We start from the raw sequence: 20,282 nt of genomic DNA on the forward strand, positions 1-20,282 counted from the left end.
ATTCTTTACCATCTGAGCCACCAGGGAAGCCCATTATAATAATGGTAACTGTGAATAAAGGAACACTTAATATGTCTCAGGCAATAAGGCCATGTGATTTACATGGTCAAATTTTACCCTCAAAGCAAACCCATGAAGCACCCAATTTGTGATCATTTTCTACTGAGAGAGTTTAAAGAGGTGGTGGAGTTGGGGATGGGATTGAACCCAGGATATCTTCTCTCAGAGACCTTTGTGACCTATTTTCCATTAGTTCCTTGCCCATCAGGTAGCAGGCATGACTCTGCACCCCATGCTAGTGAACTGTTGCAGTGTTCCAGAATGTTCTATAAGAAGAGGCTGCTAGGTTCAGAAGTCAGGAGGACATCAAGTGGCAGTGTGGCTTAGCTGCCTGAGCCACACTAAAGTCCATCATCTAGTATATGTTTTGAGGCCGCCAGTGGATCAGGATCTGCTAGTTCCTGGAAACAGAAGGAAGAGCAAGAGTAAGACCCTGGTGATATGGCGCTTTAACTGTCATAAGGGAAATGAACATTTAGCAGAAATCATAAAAGAAGATAATCAAGAGACCTAATGGATTGCATATGACTATAATCAATAATATATAAAAGATGTGAAAAAGATATGGCATATGAAACAAGACCAGAATTACATACTATTGTATACAGAGAAGAAGAAAGTGCTCTTAGAAATTAGAAATATGATCATAGAAATAAATAATTCTATAGAAGAATTAGAAAATTAAGTTGTAGCTCCATTTAGTGCTACAAAATGGAGAAGTAATGGCAAGAAGGAAAGAAGAACTATAAGAATTCTGGGTTATCAGCAAGGGATTCCAACACATCAAGAACATAAGTTTCAAAGAGAATGGAAAGTAGCAAATATTTTTAAAATTTCAAGAAAGTTTCTCAGAGTTTGACAGACAAAAGCTTATACTTTGAATGGTCCCCACCAAGTTCTCAGCACAGGAGATGAAAACAGATATATGAAAACAAAGATATATCACAGATGAAATTTCAGTAAAAAGGGTGGAAAAGAAGAGACTTTGGGCACTTCCCTGGTGGCACAATGGATAAGAATCGACCGGCCAATGCAGGGGACACAGGTTTGATCCCTAGACTGGGAAGATTTCATATGCCCAGAGCAACTAAGCCCATGCATCCCAACTACTGAGCCCGCGAGCCTAGAGCCTGTGCTCCACAGCAAGGGAAGCTGCCTCCTGCTCGGTGCAACTAGAGAAAGCCCTTGGACAGCAACGAAGACCCAGCGCAACCAAAAATAAAGTAAGTAAAATTTTTTAAAAAGAAGAGACTTTGAAAACTTCAAGAGGCAAAAAAAATCTGCTCTAAAGAAGCTAGAAAATGTTGAAACAATGCTTTCTAAATTCTGAGGAAAATTATTTCCAACACAGAATTCTATACCAAGTCACTATGTGAATAAGTGCTAGTAGCCTGAAGACATTTTTAGATATTTGCATGTGTGTGTGTGTGTGTTGGTCGCTCAGTTGTGTCTGATTCTTTGAGACCCCATGGACTGTAGCCCACCAGGTCCTCTGTCATTGGAATTCTCCAGACAAGAATACTGGAGTGGGCACGCCAGTCAGAATGGCTGCTATCAGTGAGTCTACAAACAATAAATGCTGGAGAGAGTGCGGAGAAAAAGGAACCCTCTTACACTGTTGGTGGGAATGCAAACTAGTATAACCACTATGGAGAACAGTGTGCAGATTCCTTAAAAAACTGCAAATAGAACCACCATACGATCCAGCAATCCCACTGCTGGGCATACGCACCGAGGAAACCAGAAGTGAAAGAGACACGTGTACCCCAGTGTTCATCGCAGCACTGTTTATAATAGCCAGGACATGGAAGCTACCTAGGTGTCCATGGGCAGATGAATGGATGAGAAAGCTGTGGTACATATACACAATGGAATATTACTCAGCTACTAAAAAGAATGCATTTAAATCAGTTCTAATGAGGTGGATGAAACTGGAGCCTATTGGACAGAGCGAAGTAAGTCAGAAAGAGAAACACCAATATAGTATATTAATGCATATATATGGAATTTAGAAAGATGGTAACGATGACCCTATATGCGAGACAGCAAAAGAGACACAAATACAAAGAACAGACTTTTGGACTCTGTGGGAGAAGGCGAGGGTGGGATGATTTGAGAGAATAGCGTTGAAACATGTATATTATCATATGTGAAACAGATCACCAGTCCAGGTTCGATGCATAAGACAGGGTGCTCAGGGCTGTACTGGGATGACCCTGAGGGATGGGATGGGGAGGGAGGTGGCAGGGTGGGTCAGGATGGGGAACACATGTACACCCATGGCTGATTCATGTGAATGTATGGCAAAAACCACCACAGTATTGTAAAGTAGTTAGCCTCCAATTAAAATAAAATAAAAAAAAAAGAATACTGGAGTGGGTTGCCATGCCCTTCTCCAGGGGATTTTTTTAGCTATTTAGAGTTTCAATATTTTACTTTATATGGTCCCTTTCTCAGCATACTAACTAGATGAAGTAAAGGAAAAGTGTTTGAAAAAACCAAAAAAGAAGAACATGTGAGATCCAGGCAACAGGGAAGCCAGCAGGAAAGAGAGGCAGAGGTCAGCCCTGGATGAGGTGAAGGAGATTCCCAATGTCATCTGCCGGGAGCCAACACACGAGACCCTACCCCTAACAAGGCCATGACGGAGAAAACCTGACGGGCAAGGCGGATCAGGTTTTCAGGGGTTTCGAAAAGGCCAGCTCATGAGATCCCACCCATGACAAGGTCACGAGGAGAAAGCCTGACAGGCAAGGCAGATCAGGTTTTCAGGGATTTCGAAAAGCTGCCCCCGGCGCTCACCTTAAAGATGATATCTGTCTTTCTGATGCCTGCCTCAATGGACTACTCCCTAATTTCTCTGACACAGGCGGGAAGGCCTTCCCCGATCTCTTCCCAAATAAGAATCAATTTAGAAATTTAATCAATAAGTTTCCCAGGTGGTGGTATTTTATGAGATTATCCAGGGTGATAGGAGTGTTTTAATTTAAACTTCTTTGCTGGCAGTTTGTTAGCCAAATGCATTTATGCCCTTGGTACTAATATGCATGATTGCTTATAATATCCTAATCATAAAATAGCATGAAGAACCTGATTATATAAAAGCCCTAATAGATATAGAGCCCTTTTAAGGGGTAAAGGAGTCCTATTAGAAAACATAAGAAAAATTATTCTATAGGTGGTTATTGGGTTGTGATTTGCTTGCAGTGTTTTGCTTGCTGTGTTCTGCTTGCTGTGTTTTTGCTTTTAATGTGCTAAGGTTGTGTTATAGAAACCATTGTTAATATAGTTACAGATCTAGAGAAATAAGGACTTAGCCCTAGTGTGGTAACAATGAGATGGTTGTTAATTGTCAGCCAGGAGTGCTAGGCAGAAGCTGCCTCACCAAAGTCGCAGAGTCTGTGTGGGGTAAACTTCTTAGATAAACACAACTGACAACTTCTGCAGAAGGATTAATTTTTGTGTTAACAAGGTTATACTTCTACTCTGTACTGTGGCCCTATGAGACTGCTACCTTTCAGTTAAAGTCACCAGAGAAACAGAAAATAGGTTTACATTCACCTGACCTGCATAAAATAATAGGCCCCAAGACCAGAAGATAATGTACAAGACCCTCATAAACAAAGAAGTATGCAGAAAACACCCTGGTTTTGTGAAGGACAAGCTGACGTAATGTTAAACTATCTTCCCCTTAGAAATGTACTAACTTAGGGTATAAAAGCTATGGTAAAAAATAAAGCATTGCCAGACTCTGCACCCCCCGTCTGGTCTCTCTCTCTCTTTCTCTCTCTCTCCCTCCCTCGCAGACTTGGCCCTATCAAGGCTAGTCTCACGTGTCTTCTCTCTCTCTCGCCGATGCTGATGCCGTTCATCCTGAGGGTACCCCCTGGATCCTACCAAGGCTGGACCCCGGCAGTCAGCCACGCCCCAGGTGAGCAGGGAACCTGTCCCCATGTGGCAGCCCTGAGGGCCGTGGGAAAGTCTGTGCAAAGAGCCGAAGTTGGTAGAATATCTGATGTGCTTGAATATATTCATTAAGTACTTAGGCTGTGGAGGAAAGTTTGAGAGTGATCTCATAATGAATACAACAGAAACTAAGCAAATGAAGGAATAAGACATTTATTAACTCCAGAACAATGTTTTTAAAAATTCAAGGGAAAAAAATTATCATAGTCTACTAAATGCTTAGCTGTGAGTAGCATTTATTTACACAGTCATAATAATGTAGACACTGAACATTAAGCTAATAAAAATGATAAAATAACTATTTGAAGGATGATGGTATGTTAAAGAGAGCTAATTCACTAAAATGATACATAAACAAAAACAAAGAAAGACCACTATGAATGTGCTATTTAGAAGAACAGAAATACCAATAAGAGAAACAGACACAAACGTTAAAGAGGTTGGCTCCGAGATCAGAAATGGGATGTATGGAAGATTGGGGAGACTCCCCTGGTGGCTTAGATGGCAAATAATCTGCTTAAATGCAGGAAACCTGGGTTCATTCCCTGGGTCAGGAAGATCCTCTGGAGAAGGGAATGGCTACCCACTCCAGTATTCTTGCCTGGAGAGTTCCATGGACAGAGGCTGCAATCCATGGGGTTGCAAAGAGTTGAATACAACTAAGTGACTTTCACCTACTCACTTATTTTCATTAACAGGACTTGTAGTGGTATTTATTTTTCAAGATATGTGCATATATGTATCTGATAAAAATAAAAGACAACACAGTAGGTGAGAGAATGGACTCAAGTATTGTTCTATAAGGAAAGTCATAGAAATGGGGCACTGGTTGGAGGGGGATAGGGGACCAAGTGGTGGATTTTAATGGGACCATTTTATTTTCATTTATTTGGTTTCATTTTGTTTGTTCTAATGAGAGGTATTAACATTACAGCACATTTGTATGCAAGAATGAATGATACAGTAGAGACTAGGAAATTGATTATTGGGGGAAGCAGGGGCCCAATCTTATGCTCAGTGTTAGGTAGGTGCGGGACCATCCATCATCACTAGTTGGAAGGCAGAGATACAGACACAGAACTTGGGGCCACTGAGATCTGGGCTCATCAACTTAGAGCTGTGGCCCTTGGGCAGCAGCAGGTTATATAATAAACTAGAAGAAAATACAACAGAATATTTCCAAGTGTGAAGGCTATGGCTATTTTTATTATCAGTTTCATCATTTTATAAATTTTCTATAGTGAACATACTTTATCATACATTATAGAATATCTGTATACATTATAATCAGAATTTTTAAAACTTGGTTTAAAGTTTGAAAGGGAAGACAGATGGGTAGAAAAAGTCAGGAACTTGGGGCAAACAGCTGGAAGTGTAGGACTGCCATGTTTGGACTCTGGTGCAATAAGTTCATAGAACTGTTTCTCCATTTTCAGGACACTGTTCTCTATGAAGGGCAAGCAGGATCTTTCCCTTCTTTGGGAGGCTAGGTCATTTATTACTTTCTTATCAACTCACTGATGATTTTAAGAAGATGGTTTTTGAGTTTAACATGGTATTTTTACCTCTTTTCAGTGGAAGGATTTGTCCATATACTATAGCCTATCTTTTCTAGAAATGGAAAATGGAAGGCAAAACAGTTCTGTGAAAAGATCTTTGGGGAGTTTCTGGTTTCAGTTCTACACGTGAGCAGCTTGGAAATCACCTTTCTGTCTTTAAGACAAGTAAAAACCTGAATAAGCTGAAAAATTACCAATTCTTCTAGAATTCATAAAAGAGAGGAAACAGGGCAAACCACTGCCCCCACGATGAAAAAAAAAAAATTCCCAAAAGTTCCCAAAAGCAAAATTTGAATTTACTACACACTGGGAACTATTCACATAGCATTTACAATGTATTTACAGCCATTTCCATAGCAGTTATAGGTATTGTATTACAGGTATTAGAAGTAACCTAGAGATGATTTAAAGTACACAGGAGGATGTGTGTAGATTATGTACAAACACTATGAGATCATTTAAAAGGGACTTGAGCATCCACAGATTTTGGTATCTTTGAGGGGCCCTGAAATTAATTCCCTGTGGATGCGAAGGGACAATGTAGATCAACTGAATAGAATAAAGAGCCTAGAAATAGACTCACATAAATATTGTCAACTGACCTTTGACAAAAGAGCAAGGCAATACAATGGAGGAAAGATAACCTCTTTAATAAACGGTGCTGGAACAACTGGACATCTATATTAAAAAGCATCAATCTCACACAGACTTTACACCCTTCACAGAAATTAACTCAAAATGGAGTATAGAGCTAAATGTATAACGTTAAATTATACAACACCCAGAAGATGATAAAGGAGAGACCCTTGATGACTTCTGGGTATGGTAATGACTTTTTAGATACAACACCAAAGGCAAAATCCATGAAAGAAATAATTGATAAGCTGGACTTTAATTAAAGTCTTCTACAAATGTGAGTGAGGATGTGGAGAAAAAGGAACTCTTAGGCACTGTTAGTGGGAATATAAAATTAGAGCAGCCATTATGGAAAGCAGTATGGAGATCTCTCAAAAAATTAAAAATGGAACTACCATGTAATCTAGCAATTCTACTCTTGGATGTTTATCTGAAGAAAATGAAAACACTAACTCAAAAAGAGATGTAGCAGCCATGGCGATGGAGAACACGGGATGTCTGGAACCCTGGGTGGGGCGACTGGGTGAACCCCTGAGTATGAGCCTGGACTATGAGTTTTACCAGCTGAGCAGGGCCAAGACTAGAGCACAGACGAGCAGGCAGCTGCCGGAGGAGGCCGCTGTCTGCCACCAGCTAGGGGAACTCCTGCTGGGATGGCTGTGGCCAGGCTCTGACCTCCGTCCTGCGGGCCTGCCCCACGCTCAGCACCCTGTACCTCCAGGCCTGTGATGCAGGCCCCAGCTTTTTCCTGAACCACCAGATGGCCCTGAGCAGCACCTTCCGAGACACCCAGTGCCTGAAGACACTGGCCCTCTCCTACAATGGCCTGGCGCCACTGCCCTAGCCCAGGCCCTGAGCAGCCTGCCAGCCCGCAGCCTCCTGCACCTGGAGCTAAGTGCTGTGGCTGCTAGCGAGAGTGACCCAGGCCTCATTGACCCTGGTCAGCTACCTGATTCAGGAAGACTGCGCCCTGGAGCACCTGAACCTGTCGGCAAATCACCTGGGCAACGTGGCCTGAAGAGCTCTGAACTGATGTCTCCGTCTCTGCTCCTCACTGGTCTCACTCACTTGTCTGCTAACCCTGAGATCAGCTGAACTGGCTTGAAGGAGCTCCTGGCTGCCCTCCGAGATTGGTCCAGAGGCCTCAGCTTCCTCCGCCTGTCAGGCTGTGCTGTCCAGGCCGCCTGGGCCTCTGGCACAAGGTTATGGTGCAGCAGCCGTCTCTCCGCTGAGGACCGTGATGCCCTGCCTGCCAGCTGGGCCCCAAAGGGTGCACCCTGGACCGAGGCCCCAAGCTCTTCTTCAGGGGCCTCTGACTGGCCAGCTCCATGCCCCACCCGCCCCACCCGTCAAGCCTCTACTAAAGGAAGCCGTTCTGCCTGCACCTCCCTCAGCTTCTGCTGTCTGGAAGGCAAGTGGGAGGCAGAAGGCAAGGTTGTAAAGCCTAGAGCCCTCCTGGAAGTGAGGATGTTACTGAGACAGGTTCATCTGACCAGTAAGCAGTGAGTCAAAAAACCTCAAACATGCCAAGGTTTGCAGCAGAGAGAGGATTTAGTCACAAGGCAGCCAAGTGAGGAGACGGGAAGACAGATCTAATGTTTCCTTCCCCAAAGGCCAGGGGCTTGCGATATTTACAGGACAAAGAAGCAGGCCAGGGGAATTCCCTGGCAGTTCAGTGAGTAGGACTCAGCACTTTCACTGCCAAGGGCCCCGGGTTCAATCCCTGGTGGGGGAACTAAGATCCTACAAGCCGAATGCCTGTCTCCTCCTCCCCCACCTCCCAAGCAGGGTGGTCTTAGGCATGGGAAAAGGACATTGGAGGCAGGAAAAAGGTGAGGTAATCTGCTCTTCAGAGCCTCATCTGAATTACTTGCTTCTTCAGGGGACCCATGTTAAAACATGGTGGCGCATGACGGGGGAAGGGGGCTCTGTTGTCAAAAGGTCATTCATTAGACACCTATGCAGGGCCAGTTCTAGTGTGAAACATGCAAGTTTTTGTGTCAGCAATTAAAGCCAGCTTGATCAGTGGGGAGAAAAGAGATGTGCACCCCCATGTGCACTGAAGTATTACTACAATAGTCAAGATATAGAGACAGCCTAAGTGCCCATCAATGATTGAATGGATATGAAAATGTAAGAGAAATATTAGTCTGCCATATAAAATATGGAATCTTGCCATTTGTATCAAGATCTAATGTACAATGGTGGGACAGGCAGAGGATAACCTTCATACACTTTAAAAAAAATTATCTATTTATTTTTAGCTGTGCTGGGTCTTCACTGCTGTGCAAGGGCTTTCTCTAGTAGTGGAAAGCGGGGGCTTCTCGCTGTGCTGGCTTCTCTTGCTGCAGAGCACAGGCTCTAAAGCATGTGGGCTCCAATAGTTGTGATCAGTGGGCTCTGTTGCTCCATGGCATGTGGGATTTTCCTGGAACAGGGATTGAACCATGTTCCCTGCATTGGCAGGCAGATTTTTAACCAGTGGACCACCAGGGAAGCCCCGAACACATTTAAAAGGGGAGAAATGGGAGGCACAAAGAGCCATGTTCACAAAGAGCAATGTTCAAATACAGCCAAAACCGAAATGAAATTTGTCATTCTTTTTCCATCTCTCATTCCCGACCTCCACCCCCAGTAACTGTACCCTCTTCCCATGTTAGGGGAATCCCAGACTTTAAGGCCCTGGTAGAAGGCAGAGACTACCTCCCTCCATATGAGAGGAAAATTTGCTTACCCAACATTCTTGCAGGTAGACACAGTATAAGTCCACAGTTAGGTGACCGCATACGGACTCTGGCTCAGGGCGTGGTGACATAAGCTGAAACAGTGAAGAATGCATTTGGCAAAGGTGGCATGAACGGCAGTAATGACACCCATTTGCCAAGAGAAGTAACAAAAGCAGTCCCAGCCCGGCACGGGATCAGTGGTGTGAGCTGTGACATCTGTGCTCAGCTGGGGCCAGTGGGTCTGATGTGGGACTCCACCTAGGAGGATTGTGGATTCTGTTCCTGGCTGTGTAGCTTCAAGCTTATTCTGTGGCTTTTCCTGAAATGAAATGAGTCCCTAGGGTACACATACACGCAATTTTCGTTTATGTAACAGAAGAATTTGTATTCTGTTGTTTACACTAAGGAATGAGTGAGAAATCCATTTAGGTAATAGTTTCAAACAGCAAGGATTCATTGATTTTCATTATTTTGAGCTGATAACACTTCTTCAGTCTTCCACCTGGCTATGTACCTCAGGGTAGAGAAACCAATATGCATCTCTAGCCCTTTTCTTCCCAGGAAAGTACAACTGTTGAAGTATGGATTTAAGACTCCTCCCCAACCCGAATGCTCTCTGATCACTGACCTCAGTCATTTAGTAGAAACTTGTCCCACCAAAGGGACAAGGACAAAGAAACAGACAAGATGACTCATCCAACCAGTGACCACTTTGAAGCCCACAAAGGACTCAGCACTCACTGGAGAGGGCTCATACCTCCTCGTATCCTTCTCTGGTCCCACTGACATCAGACTCAGCACAGCAGGAAGATTCTCAGATGCTTCTGAGATGTTCTGTTTGTTTTCCTGTCTCAAACTTTAAGAATCTTTTTATTTAATAACCCATCAACCCTCATGACATGAATTAGAAAAAACAAATTCACATCCTGATTCTCATGTTTAGTATTTCTCAGCACAACATGAAGTTAAGACAAAGGTAGAAAGGGCCCAGCCCTGCCTCAGCCAAAGCAGAGGAGTCCAACAGGGAAGAGAACACAGGTCTGGGTGGAGAGGGGGCGCGGTGGGCAGGGGTGGGCCAGTCTCCCTACCTCCTCACGTTATGCTAATAGGAACACAGATGCATTCAGATGCAGGTGCAGAAAGAGGGGTCCCGGGATCTGATGTCACAAAGTGGGACGGATAATCACTCAGTCCCCACAAGGCAGCTGTCTCACACTTTTGTAAAAGAAGAGAATCAGGAACCAGTTCAGGTCAGTCATGTAAGCACTCACATTCTCCACAGCCCCCCACATGCTTGCATGTCCCACTCAAAGATCCCTGCCGCCCAATGTGTCCCCTCTGCCCCAATCCCCCTTCCAATCTAGACCCTCCAGGGTCTCACCTTTAGGAACTGTGAGAGACACATCAGAACCCTGGGCACTGTCACTGCCTGGGGAAGAACAAGACCAGGACATGGTCAGAACCCACAGGAGAGAAACTAGAGAAGGAACTTTGAGGAGGGTGAGCCCTCCATGGCCTCCTGTCTTCACCCTCACAAGGGTCTCAGGAATCACCCCCTCTATACTTACTTGCAGCCTGGGCGTAGATCCATCCTTTTTCACCTGTGAGAAGAAAATATCACGTGAGAGGCCAGGGAGAAGGCTGAGTCATGAGATCCTAGAGCAACTCCTAGTCCTGAACCCCAGAGAACTTTCTGGAACTGTGGTCAAAACTCATGATAGGATCAGGAACACAGAGAAGGGAAACGTGTAAGGACTGGGCCACCTGCCCTCCTGGAGGTCTGTCCTCAGCAAGGATCTCCCTTCTGACCTTCAAGTGCTGGAAACCTGGTCCCCAACTGGATTTAGGAAGGTGAAAAATTTCTTTCATTTTCATACAGGCTTTAAAAAAGCAAAATGTTAGCATCAGCTCCAGACTCCACATGTGTGCGGAGGGTACTTTCCAGTAACCAGGCAGGTAAACGTCTACCTGGGCTTGAAACCCCCAGTGAGACAAGAAAACTCAGATCCTCCCTCCCTTCTCTACCTGAGCGCTTCTTCCTCCAGATCACAGCTCCAGCCACCACAGCCACCACGAGGAGAACCAGGCCAACAATGATGCCCATGGTGAGGAAGGAGGTCTGAGCAGGTTCTGTGGAGGAAAGGGAAGGGGCCCTGACCTCAGCTTGAGTCCTGACCTTGCTGATCTGAGTCCTGAAGGGCTCCTGCTTTATCTGAGAGGAAGCTCCACCCCACCCTGCTCCTTACCCCATCTTAGGGTGAGGGGCTCCTGAAGGCCCTCGTGCTGCACATGGCATGTGTATCTTTGCTCCTCTCCAGAAGGTATCACTAGGGCAGCCCACTTCTGGAAGGTTCCATCCCCTGAAGGCCTGGTCTCCACAAGCTCCATGTCCTGTGTCTGGTTCTCCCCATTGCATTGCCAGGTCAGTGAGATCTCCTCAGGGTAGAAGCCCAGGGCCCAGCACCTCAGGGTGACCTCACGGTCAGAGACGAAGTGACGGGTCACATGTGCCTTTGGAGGGTCTGAGGAAGAATCAGGAAATTCACAGTTTGTGTTACCACCATGAGTCACTGAAGCAACATCATGTGACCATCCTGAGAAAGGACAGAACAGTGATTTTTTTCCCCAGCTTTACTGAGGTATACTTAACAAAAACTGTACACATTTAGAGTGTACTACATGTTGCTTTGATATATATGTACACTGTGAAGGTGATTAATATATTCATCAACTTACCTTATATGTGTGTCTGTTTCACAGGTGTGATGAGAATGATTAAGATCAATTTTAAAGTATATAACACAGGATTATTATTAACTATAGTCACCAGGCTGTACATCAGATCCCCAGACTTATTATGAACTTTTTTACCGGCTGAGCTATGGAACATTCAAGACCATGGTGTTGAAAAAAGCAACACAAGAGCTAGATAACAGCCTCAAATCAGAGATCAAGGATGATCTATATTAGTCCTTGGAAATTCCTAGAATGAGAGACTAGGATAGGAGCTCTAAAAATGGGAGGGGGAGAATACAGTTCTGACTCTGGTGGAGGCTGAATGACTCAGAAAAGCTGGAGTCAGGCCTCATTAGATACTCTGAGGGTGAGAATAGGCCTTGAGAGAGAAAGTCATGGATCACAAGATGGTGGCCAGGGTCAAAGGGCACCGCTGACCAGCTATTTCAGGGATGGTTTGTTTCCTGCTTCATCCTCAAAGACACTGGATTCCTTAATTGTCCTTCAGAGCAGTAGGACCACTGGTGACTGTCTTGTACAGAATATGAAAACCTGGGCGGATTTCCTCCTTCTCCTGACAAGAACCTGGGGCGCTGTTCCCACAGGGACCCCATTTTCCTCTCCTCGTGGGAAGCCAGCTCCAGCCCGAGGGGAGATTAGGGAGACCCTGTGCCCCTGGTACCTGCGCGCAGCAGCGTGTCCTTCCCGTTCTCCAGGTATTTTCGCAGCCACTCCACGCACGTGCCCTCCAGGTAGTTTCTGTCGTGATCCGCCTGACCGCCTTGCTCAAACTTGCGCTTGGAGATCTGAGCCGCCGTGTCCGCCGCGGTCCAGGAGCGCAGGTCCTCGTTCAGGGCGAGGTAATCTCTGCCGTCGTAGGCGTACTGCACGTACCCGCGGAGGAGGCGCCCGTCCGGCCCCACGTCGCAGCCGTACATCTCCTGGACCGTGTGAGACCCTGACCCGCCCTGACCACCTGCGGTGATTAAACCCAAACTGAAAATGAAACCGGGTCAAGTCCCTCCGGCTCCTCCCGGGTCGGGGTGCGGGCGTGTTCCGCAGTGTTGGGGTGACCCTCGGACCCGCAGACCTGGGGTGACTCCGCCGGGGCGTGGAGGTAGGGGCCGTGACCCGGACCCGGTCCCGCGTCGCTCACCGACCTCCCTCTTGTAGTAGTCGCTCAGGTTGTTCAGGTTCGCTCGGAAAGTCTGTGCGGCCTCCTTGGCTTTCTGCGTCTCCTCATCCCAATACTCGGGCCCCTCCTGCTCCACCCACCGCGCCCGCGGCTCCATCCTCGGATCCGGGGCGTCGCTGTCGAACCGCACGAACTGCGTGTCGTCCACGTAGCCGACGATGATGAAGCGGGGCTCCCCGAGGCCGGGCCGGGACACGGCGGTGTAGAAATACCTCAGGGAGTGGGGGCCTGGGGGCGGGAAGGGGTGAGACCCGGTCCGACCCTCCTCCCGGCGCGGGTCCCGGGTCCGAGGTGATGGGGCCGGGAGAGAGGAGGGGGCGGAGGGCCAGTGAGATGGAAGCGGTGGAAAACCGGCCCGAACTTCGAAAGGGGTAGAAAAGAGGGGTCGGGAAGCAAGGGAAGGACAGGCAGGGACCGGGGAGGGGGCGGGTCTGGGCAGGGCGTCGGGATCGCTCCTTCCCTGGGGTCTTGCCCGCCAGACTTCCGGGCGGTCCCCTCGCCCTTCCCCGCAGAGGCCATTCCCTCCCGACTCCTCACTCACCAGCCAGGCTCTCGGTCATGACTAGGGCCCCCGAGAGCAGCAGGAGGAGGGTTCGCGGCCCCATGACGCGCTTCCTCTCGGTCTGGGAAGAAGCAGAGTCTGGGCAGGTCAGCCGGGACCGGCTGATTGGTTTTTCTAGGCACCGGACACCCAGTTGCAATGAGAACTGGGGCCGCGTCATGAGTGTCCAGGCAGCAGGGCTAAACACAGGTTGTGAGAGCGAAAGTGAAACTCGAGGAGAAGGGGAATCCCCAACCTGGAGTTCCAGCCCCAGACTCCGCCCTTGAGCCTGAGATCCTGAGCGGCTTGCCTTTCAGGCATCTGGGACTTTGCCCTGATCCCTCCCCTCCTGCTAGGTAGAATGTTCAAACTACCCAATAATTACACCCATCTCACAGGCTGGCAAAGGAATGCCTAAAATTCTCCAAACCAGGCTTCAACAGAACCTGAACCCTGAACTTTCAGATGTTCAAGCTGGATTTAGAAAAGCCAGAGGAACCAGAGATCAAAGTGCCAACATCCCCTGGAACATGGAAAAAGCAAGAGAGAAAACATCTACTTCTGCTTTATGGACTATGCCAAAGCCTTTGACTGTGTGGGTCAAAACAAACAGTGGAAACTTCTTCAAGAGATGGGAATACCAGACGACCTCACCTGCCTACTTCAGAAACCTGTATGCAGGTCAAAAAGCTACAGTTAGAACTGGACATGGAACAACAGACTGGTTCCAAATTGGGAAAGGAGTAGGTCAAGGCTGTATATTGTCACCCTGCTCATTTAACTTACATGCAGAGTACATCATGTGACATGCTGGGCTGGATGAAGCACAAGTTGGAATCAAGACTGCCAGGAGAAATATCAATAACCTCAGATATGCAGACGACAACCACCCTTATGGCAGAAAGCAAAGAGGAACGAAAGAGCCTCTTGATGAAAGTGAAAGAGAAGAGTGAAAACGTTGGCTTAAAGCTCAACACTCAGAAAACTAAGATCATGGCATCTGGTCCCATCACTTCATAGCAAATAAGTGGGGAAACAATGGAAATAGTGGCAGACTTTACTTTTTTGGGGCTCCAAAATCATGCAGATGGTGACTGCAGCCATGAAATTAAAAGATGCTTGCTCTTTGCAAGAAAAGCTACAACCAACCTAGACAATATATTAAAAAGCAGAGACATCACTTTGCCAACAAAGGTCCAACTAGTCAAGCTATGGTTTTTCCAGTAGTCATGTGTGGATGTGAGAGTTGGACTGTAAAGAAAGCTGGGCGCTGAAGAATTGATGCTTTTGAACTGTGGTGTTGGAGAAGACTCTTGAGAGTCCTTGGACTGCAAGGAGATCAAACCAGTCAATCCGAAAGGAAATCAATCCTGAATATTCATTGGAAGGACTGATGCTGAAGCTGAAGCTCCAATACTTTGGCCACCTGATGGGACAAACTGCGTCATTTGAGGAGACCCTGATGCTGGGCAAGATTGAAGGCAGGAGGAGAAGGGGATGACAGAGGATAAGATGGTTGGATGATATCACTGACTCGACAGACATGAGTCTGAGCAAGCTCCAGGAGATGGTGATGGACAGGGAGGCCTGGTGTGCTGCAGTCAATGGGGTCACAAAGAGTTGGACATGACTGAGCGACTGAACTGAACTGAACTCCCCTCTGAGAACTCTTTGTCCCCCTGTCTCCCTGAGTCCTAGCTCTGGGGCTATTTGAGGTTTTGATTAAAATATCTACACAATCTTACAAATTAGTGAGGACCCTAAGGATAGTATTATGTGACCACTTCTATGCATATTTTCCATACTATGAATAATACAATTTTTGTTAGTTTATTTAGAATAATATTAATAACCCATGCATTTAATATGAATAACTATTTCCCAAAATAAACAGGGTAGTGAGAAGCATAGAGCTTTTTACATTTTTTCCAAGTATCTTTCTTGTCTCTTTCACTAGAAGACCACTGGATTTTCAGGTTTGTGTCTGCACTGAATCTGTTATTTTGATGGTAGTCTGTGAAAGTGAAAAAGCCCCCACATAGGTAGGAGTAGTATTTTTTCATAATCTTTTCAGATAATTGTGGATGTTCATCTTGGATACAAAAGTAAAACTATACAAATTGTAGTTTCTCAAAAGTTTTTTCCACGGTGCACCTGAAACAATATCCTTGACTATTTTCTATTCTGTACATTAAAATCCATAAGCCTATTTTGCTCATTGAACATATCTTTTACTAATACAAGATTTTTACAAAGTAATACATTGTTTTACTAAATTATACAGATCTTTCTGCTCATTCATTCTTTCAATACCAGTTGTTTTCCATGAAAAAGAGGGTAGTTCAGAGCACACAGAAATTTTTCTTGGGCCATAGGACTTTGAAATGTAGTAGAAGTGCTCGGTGTGTATTTTCCATGTCATCACAGAAGATACTTTCAAAATGTGTATTTAAGAGTGATGATTAGGAAACATAAGGATTTTTATTTAATTTATTTTAGAAAATTTATTGAAGGATATTTGATTTATAATGTTAATTTCTGCTGTACAGCAAAGTGATTCACTTATACATGTGGATACATATATATATTCTTTTCCATTTTTTTTTCATTTTCACTTATTAAGGACAGAGATAAGAATTTTTATCATTCTGGATGTTTTAAAGCAAACCTGATTATTAGTTTTCTTTTTCCTGCAAGAAAGTTTTGATGAAAATAATTACTAGTGCAGTTTGCTACCATAGTCCGTTACTGCTAAGTTATGCATCAAGGCAAATGTCAACATAGTAAGAAGTCAAATAATATCTGAGTGATGCTATGAAGGTAGGTTTCACCTCAGGGATCTCATGAAAGGGTCTCAGTGACATCAAGTGTTCCACAGACCACACTCTGAGAACTGCTGTTCTGAATGAACCAGGGTGTCTCTCAACTGATCCCTGCCTTTGCCTCCTCTTTATTTTGGTGAATGCTTTTTCCTGATCTGGACTCTCTGCCTCCCCAAATTTAACTGAGGGCCCTGCCCCTGGGCTGCTCCAGGAGAGAACTCACCCCCTAGAAAGTGATGCCAGAGAGTGTCCTCAATCTGGGAAGGAAGGTGGGGGGACAGGTGTTTCCCCTTTGGAACTGGGGACAGTTTGTACCTGAAGGTGCCAGACCCACTCATAACCTAGTTTGACTTTGTTACACACAAGCTTAGTATGTATTCATATCCCAGACAGAAATCTGACATAGTGTCTAAGAAAAATAATATGGCCCTTTCATCTCATGTGGTCTAATGAACCTGAATTGAGGCCCGCAAATCATGAAGAGCAGTCTATTCCAACAGAACATCCTGTGGTGAATGAACTGTTCTATGTCTGTGCTGTCCAGTCAGGTAGCCAGGAGCTAGATGAGGCTATTTAGCATCTCAAAGTTTCTGTTGTGCTGAGCACTTTTATTTATTTTAATTTAAATAGCAATATGTGGCTACTACCTAGCATACTGGTCAATGCATAGCTAGAATGTTGTTAATTAATCTCCTGTCTCTTTCCCCTAAAAGATACTGTGCGACTCATAGGTTGATGCACATTAAAATAATCTTAATATTGAAGTCATGGATTTGTCTGTGCAGGTCTTAGATATAGCTTTAAAGTACAGCATGCTCTGAAATTTTCCTTAATGTGTATTTTAACAGAGTGTTCAGACATTAGCCAAACCATGGTTTATCACCTTAAGGTCGTAAGTGTTCAAAACTGCCCATCACTGGATATAATCCTTGAGCTCTTGGTGTTTTTGTTAACTTGATAAACATACAGAAGTCTTCATTTAGCCCATGAGGATGTGTTTATTGAGCACAACAGATATCAATACTTTGTGGGACTTGTACATACTTGTAAAGTTGTGAAGCAGAAGATGCAATGTTAGAATTCACCACCTTACTACTTTTTACTTACAGCTCCTGCTATACTTTCTCCCCAAATTCCATCAGTTCTGTTTCCCTTCTCCCTTGGACCCTTCTCTCCTAGACTGGAATGAAGAGTTTTGTGACCCAAAGATGAAAAGCGATCAAAGCATATAAATCATTCCTATGTCAATTACTCACAAGATACAAACATATGCCCCTATTCCAATGGAGACATATAAAAATTTTTGGCAAACAGGTGACATGACTCATTGTTCTTCAGCCAAAGACCACCAGGAGCAAATCTGTGGGCAGTCAAGTTGGATTTATACTGGATACAGCAAGGGAGATCACAGAGCATCAGGGACGATAGTATCCTTGTAAGGTATTAGAACATATACAGCCAGGAGTCCCCAAACTCTGAGCTTGGACCAGTACCTCCTGTCAGATCAGTGCCAACATTAGATTAGAAGTAAAGTGTACAATAAATATACTGTGCTTGAATCATCCTGAAACCATTCCTCCCACCCCCGGTCCATGGAAAGATTGTCTTCCATGAAATCAGTTCCTGGTACCAAAAAGTTGAGGACCGCTGATATACAGGATGTGGGCTTTGATTTTGAGAAGCATCTATGCAGGACTGGTTCACTCCAGATTGGGCGCTGTCGGGAAGCGGGGGCAATTCTAGGACTGGGCACCTCATGAGCCTCTGCTGTAGGGAGGGCAGACTAGAGCGAGGACACAGCAGTGACTGGGAGGAGGCAGTGGTTTCTGGATCAGCTCAGGGGGAGGTTTGGTACATGGTGAGGGCACAGGGCTGCCTGGTTGGTCTGAGCTGGTGCAGAATGCCGTCGTGTTCTGGTTTTGTCTCTCTGTGTCACGCACGCAGATGTCCTTGTCTGATGCTGATCTTCTGTGAGATGACTTATGTCCAACAGAAGAATAACACAGATGCGTGGTGAGCTCCAGCCCAGCTAGAGGATCAGAATGTACGTCCTAGGGTATGAGCTGAAGGTGACCTGTCAAGTGTTTACAAACGTAAGGGATTTTTAATCCCTTGTAATTTTTGAAAGCATTACTTGCCAGCACACAAGAGAATTGAAGAGATACTCAGACATATACAAAAATAAATAATTCATGTTCTCCCCCTTATTCCCCATTCACTCACGTCCTCTACTCAGAAACAAGTGTAGTTAGACATTTTTCATTTTTCTTTCCAGAAAAGTATACTGTTCATTAATGAATACTGTTAGGTCAGTAGAAGAGCTCAGGCCACAGCCTGGGAGAAATTATTATAAATTCACTTATCTGATAAAGTGAAAGAAAAAAGTGAAGTCACTCAGTCATGTCCGACTCTTTTCGACCCTGTGGACTGTAGCCTACCAGGCTCTTCCGTCCATGGGATTTTCCAGGCAAGAGTACTGGAGTGGGTTGCCATTTCCTTCTCCAGGGGATCTTGCCAACCCAGGGATGGAACCTGGGTCTCCTGCATTGTAGACAGATGTTTTACCGTCTGAGCCACCAGGGAAGTCCACCAGGGAAATCTGATAAAGGACTTTGTTTTAGAATATACATAGAACTCCTCAACTCAACAAAATGAAAATAACAATTTAAAAACAAAGTCTGAACAGACACTTCTTCTAGAAGATATAACAATGGAAATGTATATGAAAAGATGCTAAACATCTTATGTTGTTGGGAAAGGTAAATTACAAAGACAGTAATGTGCATCACACCTGATGGAACATCTACAGTCCAAGAACTGGTGATGCCAAGGTTGGAGCAGCAGAAGGACGTAGAGCAGCAGAAACCCTCACTCACTGGGGCAGGAATAGGAAGCAGCGCAACCACGAGAAATGAGAGTCAGCAATTTCTAACAAAGCTACACAGAAACTCTCCATCCTGTCTACTGATCAATCTAGTATTTCTCCAACTCATTTGAAAACATATTTGCACAAACCACTGCACACCAGTGTGTATATCAAAGCGCCCCTTAAGTGTGGGTTGCCCACAGTGATTTTCTTCTAAAGATTACAGGGTGAAAGTGGGGAAGTAAAAATAGAAGTTCACAAAGAAACCTGGGAAATGTACCTTAGCCAGGTAATGAAGTGAACTTATTAGTGATATTCGGGTGGACAGTGTATACCCTTGGTGAGTGGAGAATGTCACTCATCTCTGTGATCCTCTTCCCCAAAACCGTTTGCCCCAGTCAAATCGAAAGATGTTCTACTATGTCTCTGAGCAGTACTCCCCAAAACATCAAAGTCATAAAAACAAGAGAAGTCTGTGTGACTGTCTCAGCCAGAGGAGCCTGAAGGAGATGTGATTTCCAGACTTAATATGTGTCTTTGAGAGGATCCTGGGTCAGGTTATAGGAAAACTAATGAAGTCCAAATAAATTCTGGAGGTTAGTAACACTATCAATATTGGTCATCAGCTGTGAGGCATGTATGATGGTGGTATAAAAAGTCCTCCCACAGCGTGGGATATATAGTAACTCTCTACTAACTTTGCTACTTTTTGGTAAATCTCAAACTATGCTAAAATGAAAGCACATTTTAATATCAACTGGAAACGAACAGGAAATGGAAGAAGCGATTATCAGCGTTCCAGGATGTTTTCATCAATGAGCTTCAGAGAGGAGACATGGAGAGAAAAGATGGAAACCTGAGACACAGGGAGGGCTCCAGAGCTCTCCTCTCCTCTAATCCTTGCTGTACCCTCGAGCCTGACCCCAGAGCTGCTCAGAAAGCACCTTCACCCCCTCCACTGGACCAGGGCAGCCATCTCTGTCTGACTCAGACCACAATGCACCCTCTGCCTTCCCTGTGCAGAACTGGAGAGGGAAGAGTGGTCGTGCCCCCGTGTGGCCACAGGGCTGATGCCTGGACACCTGCGCTCCCTTCTGACCTCCTTCCCAGAGACCTGCCCAGGCTCTCCTCAGGCTCCCAGCGGCGGGTCAGTGCTGTGCACACAAGCTGGTGTC

At 45.3% G+C, this 20,282-nt stretch overlaps 1 protein-coding gene across 25 annotated transcripts in view; it reads right to left on the reverse strand.

Moving 5' to 3' along the window:
• LOC122429686 (BOLA class I histocompatibility antigen, alpha chain BL3-7-like) overlaps positions 1–20,282 on the reverse strand; it is a 199,148-nt gene that overhangs the window by 12,189 nt on the left and 166,677 nt on the right. For 3 of the 25 annotated variants that reach the window (XM_043450229.1, XM_043450227.1, XM_043450228.1), the window contains exons 2-7: positions 12,774–13,106; positions 12,366–12,659; positions 11,194–11,469; positions 10,973–11,077; positions 10,516–10,548; positions 10,240–10,376 (exon numbers count right to left, since the gene is read on the reverse strand). In XM_043450229.1, coding sequence (XP_043306164.1) covers positions 10,255–10,376; positions 10,516–10,548; positions 10,973–11,077; positions 11,194–11,469; positions 12,366–12,659; positions 12,774–13,106 — 1,163 coding nt within the window. In that variant the 3' untranslated portion in view covers positions 10,240–10,254. Of the gene's footprint in view, positions 1–74; positions 462–4,163; positions 8,676–8,955; positions 10,163–10,239; positions 10,377–10,515; positions 10,549–10,708; positions 10,785–10,972; positions 11,124–11,193; positions 11,470–12,365; positions 12,660–12,773; positions 13,107–13,419; positions 13,620–20,282 lie in introns of those variants that run through there. The other 22 variants (XR_006266105.1, XR_006266098.1, XR_006266102.1 and 19 more) reach the window with 18 other exon arrangements.

This window comes from Cervus canadensis, chromosome 28 (genome assembly GCF_019320065.1).
Source record: "Cervus canadensis isolate Bull #8, Minnesota chromosome 28, ASM1932006v1, whole genome shotgun sequence".
In the NCBI taxonomy this organism is placed as follows: domain Eukaryota; kingdom Metazoa; phylum Chordata; class Mammalia; order Artiodactyla; family Cervidae; genus Cervus; species Cervus canadensis.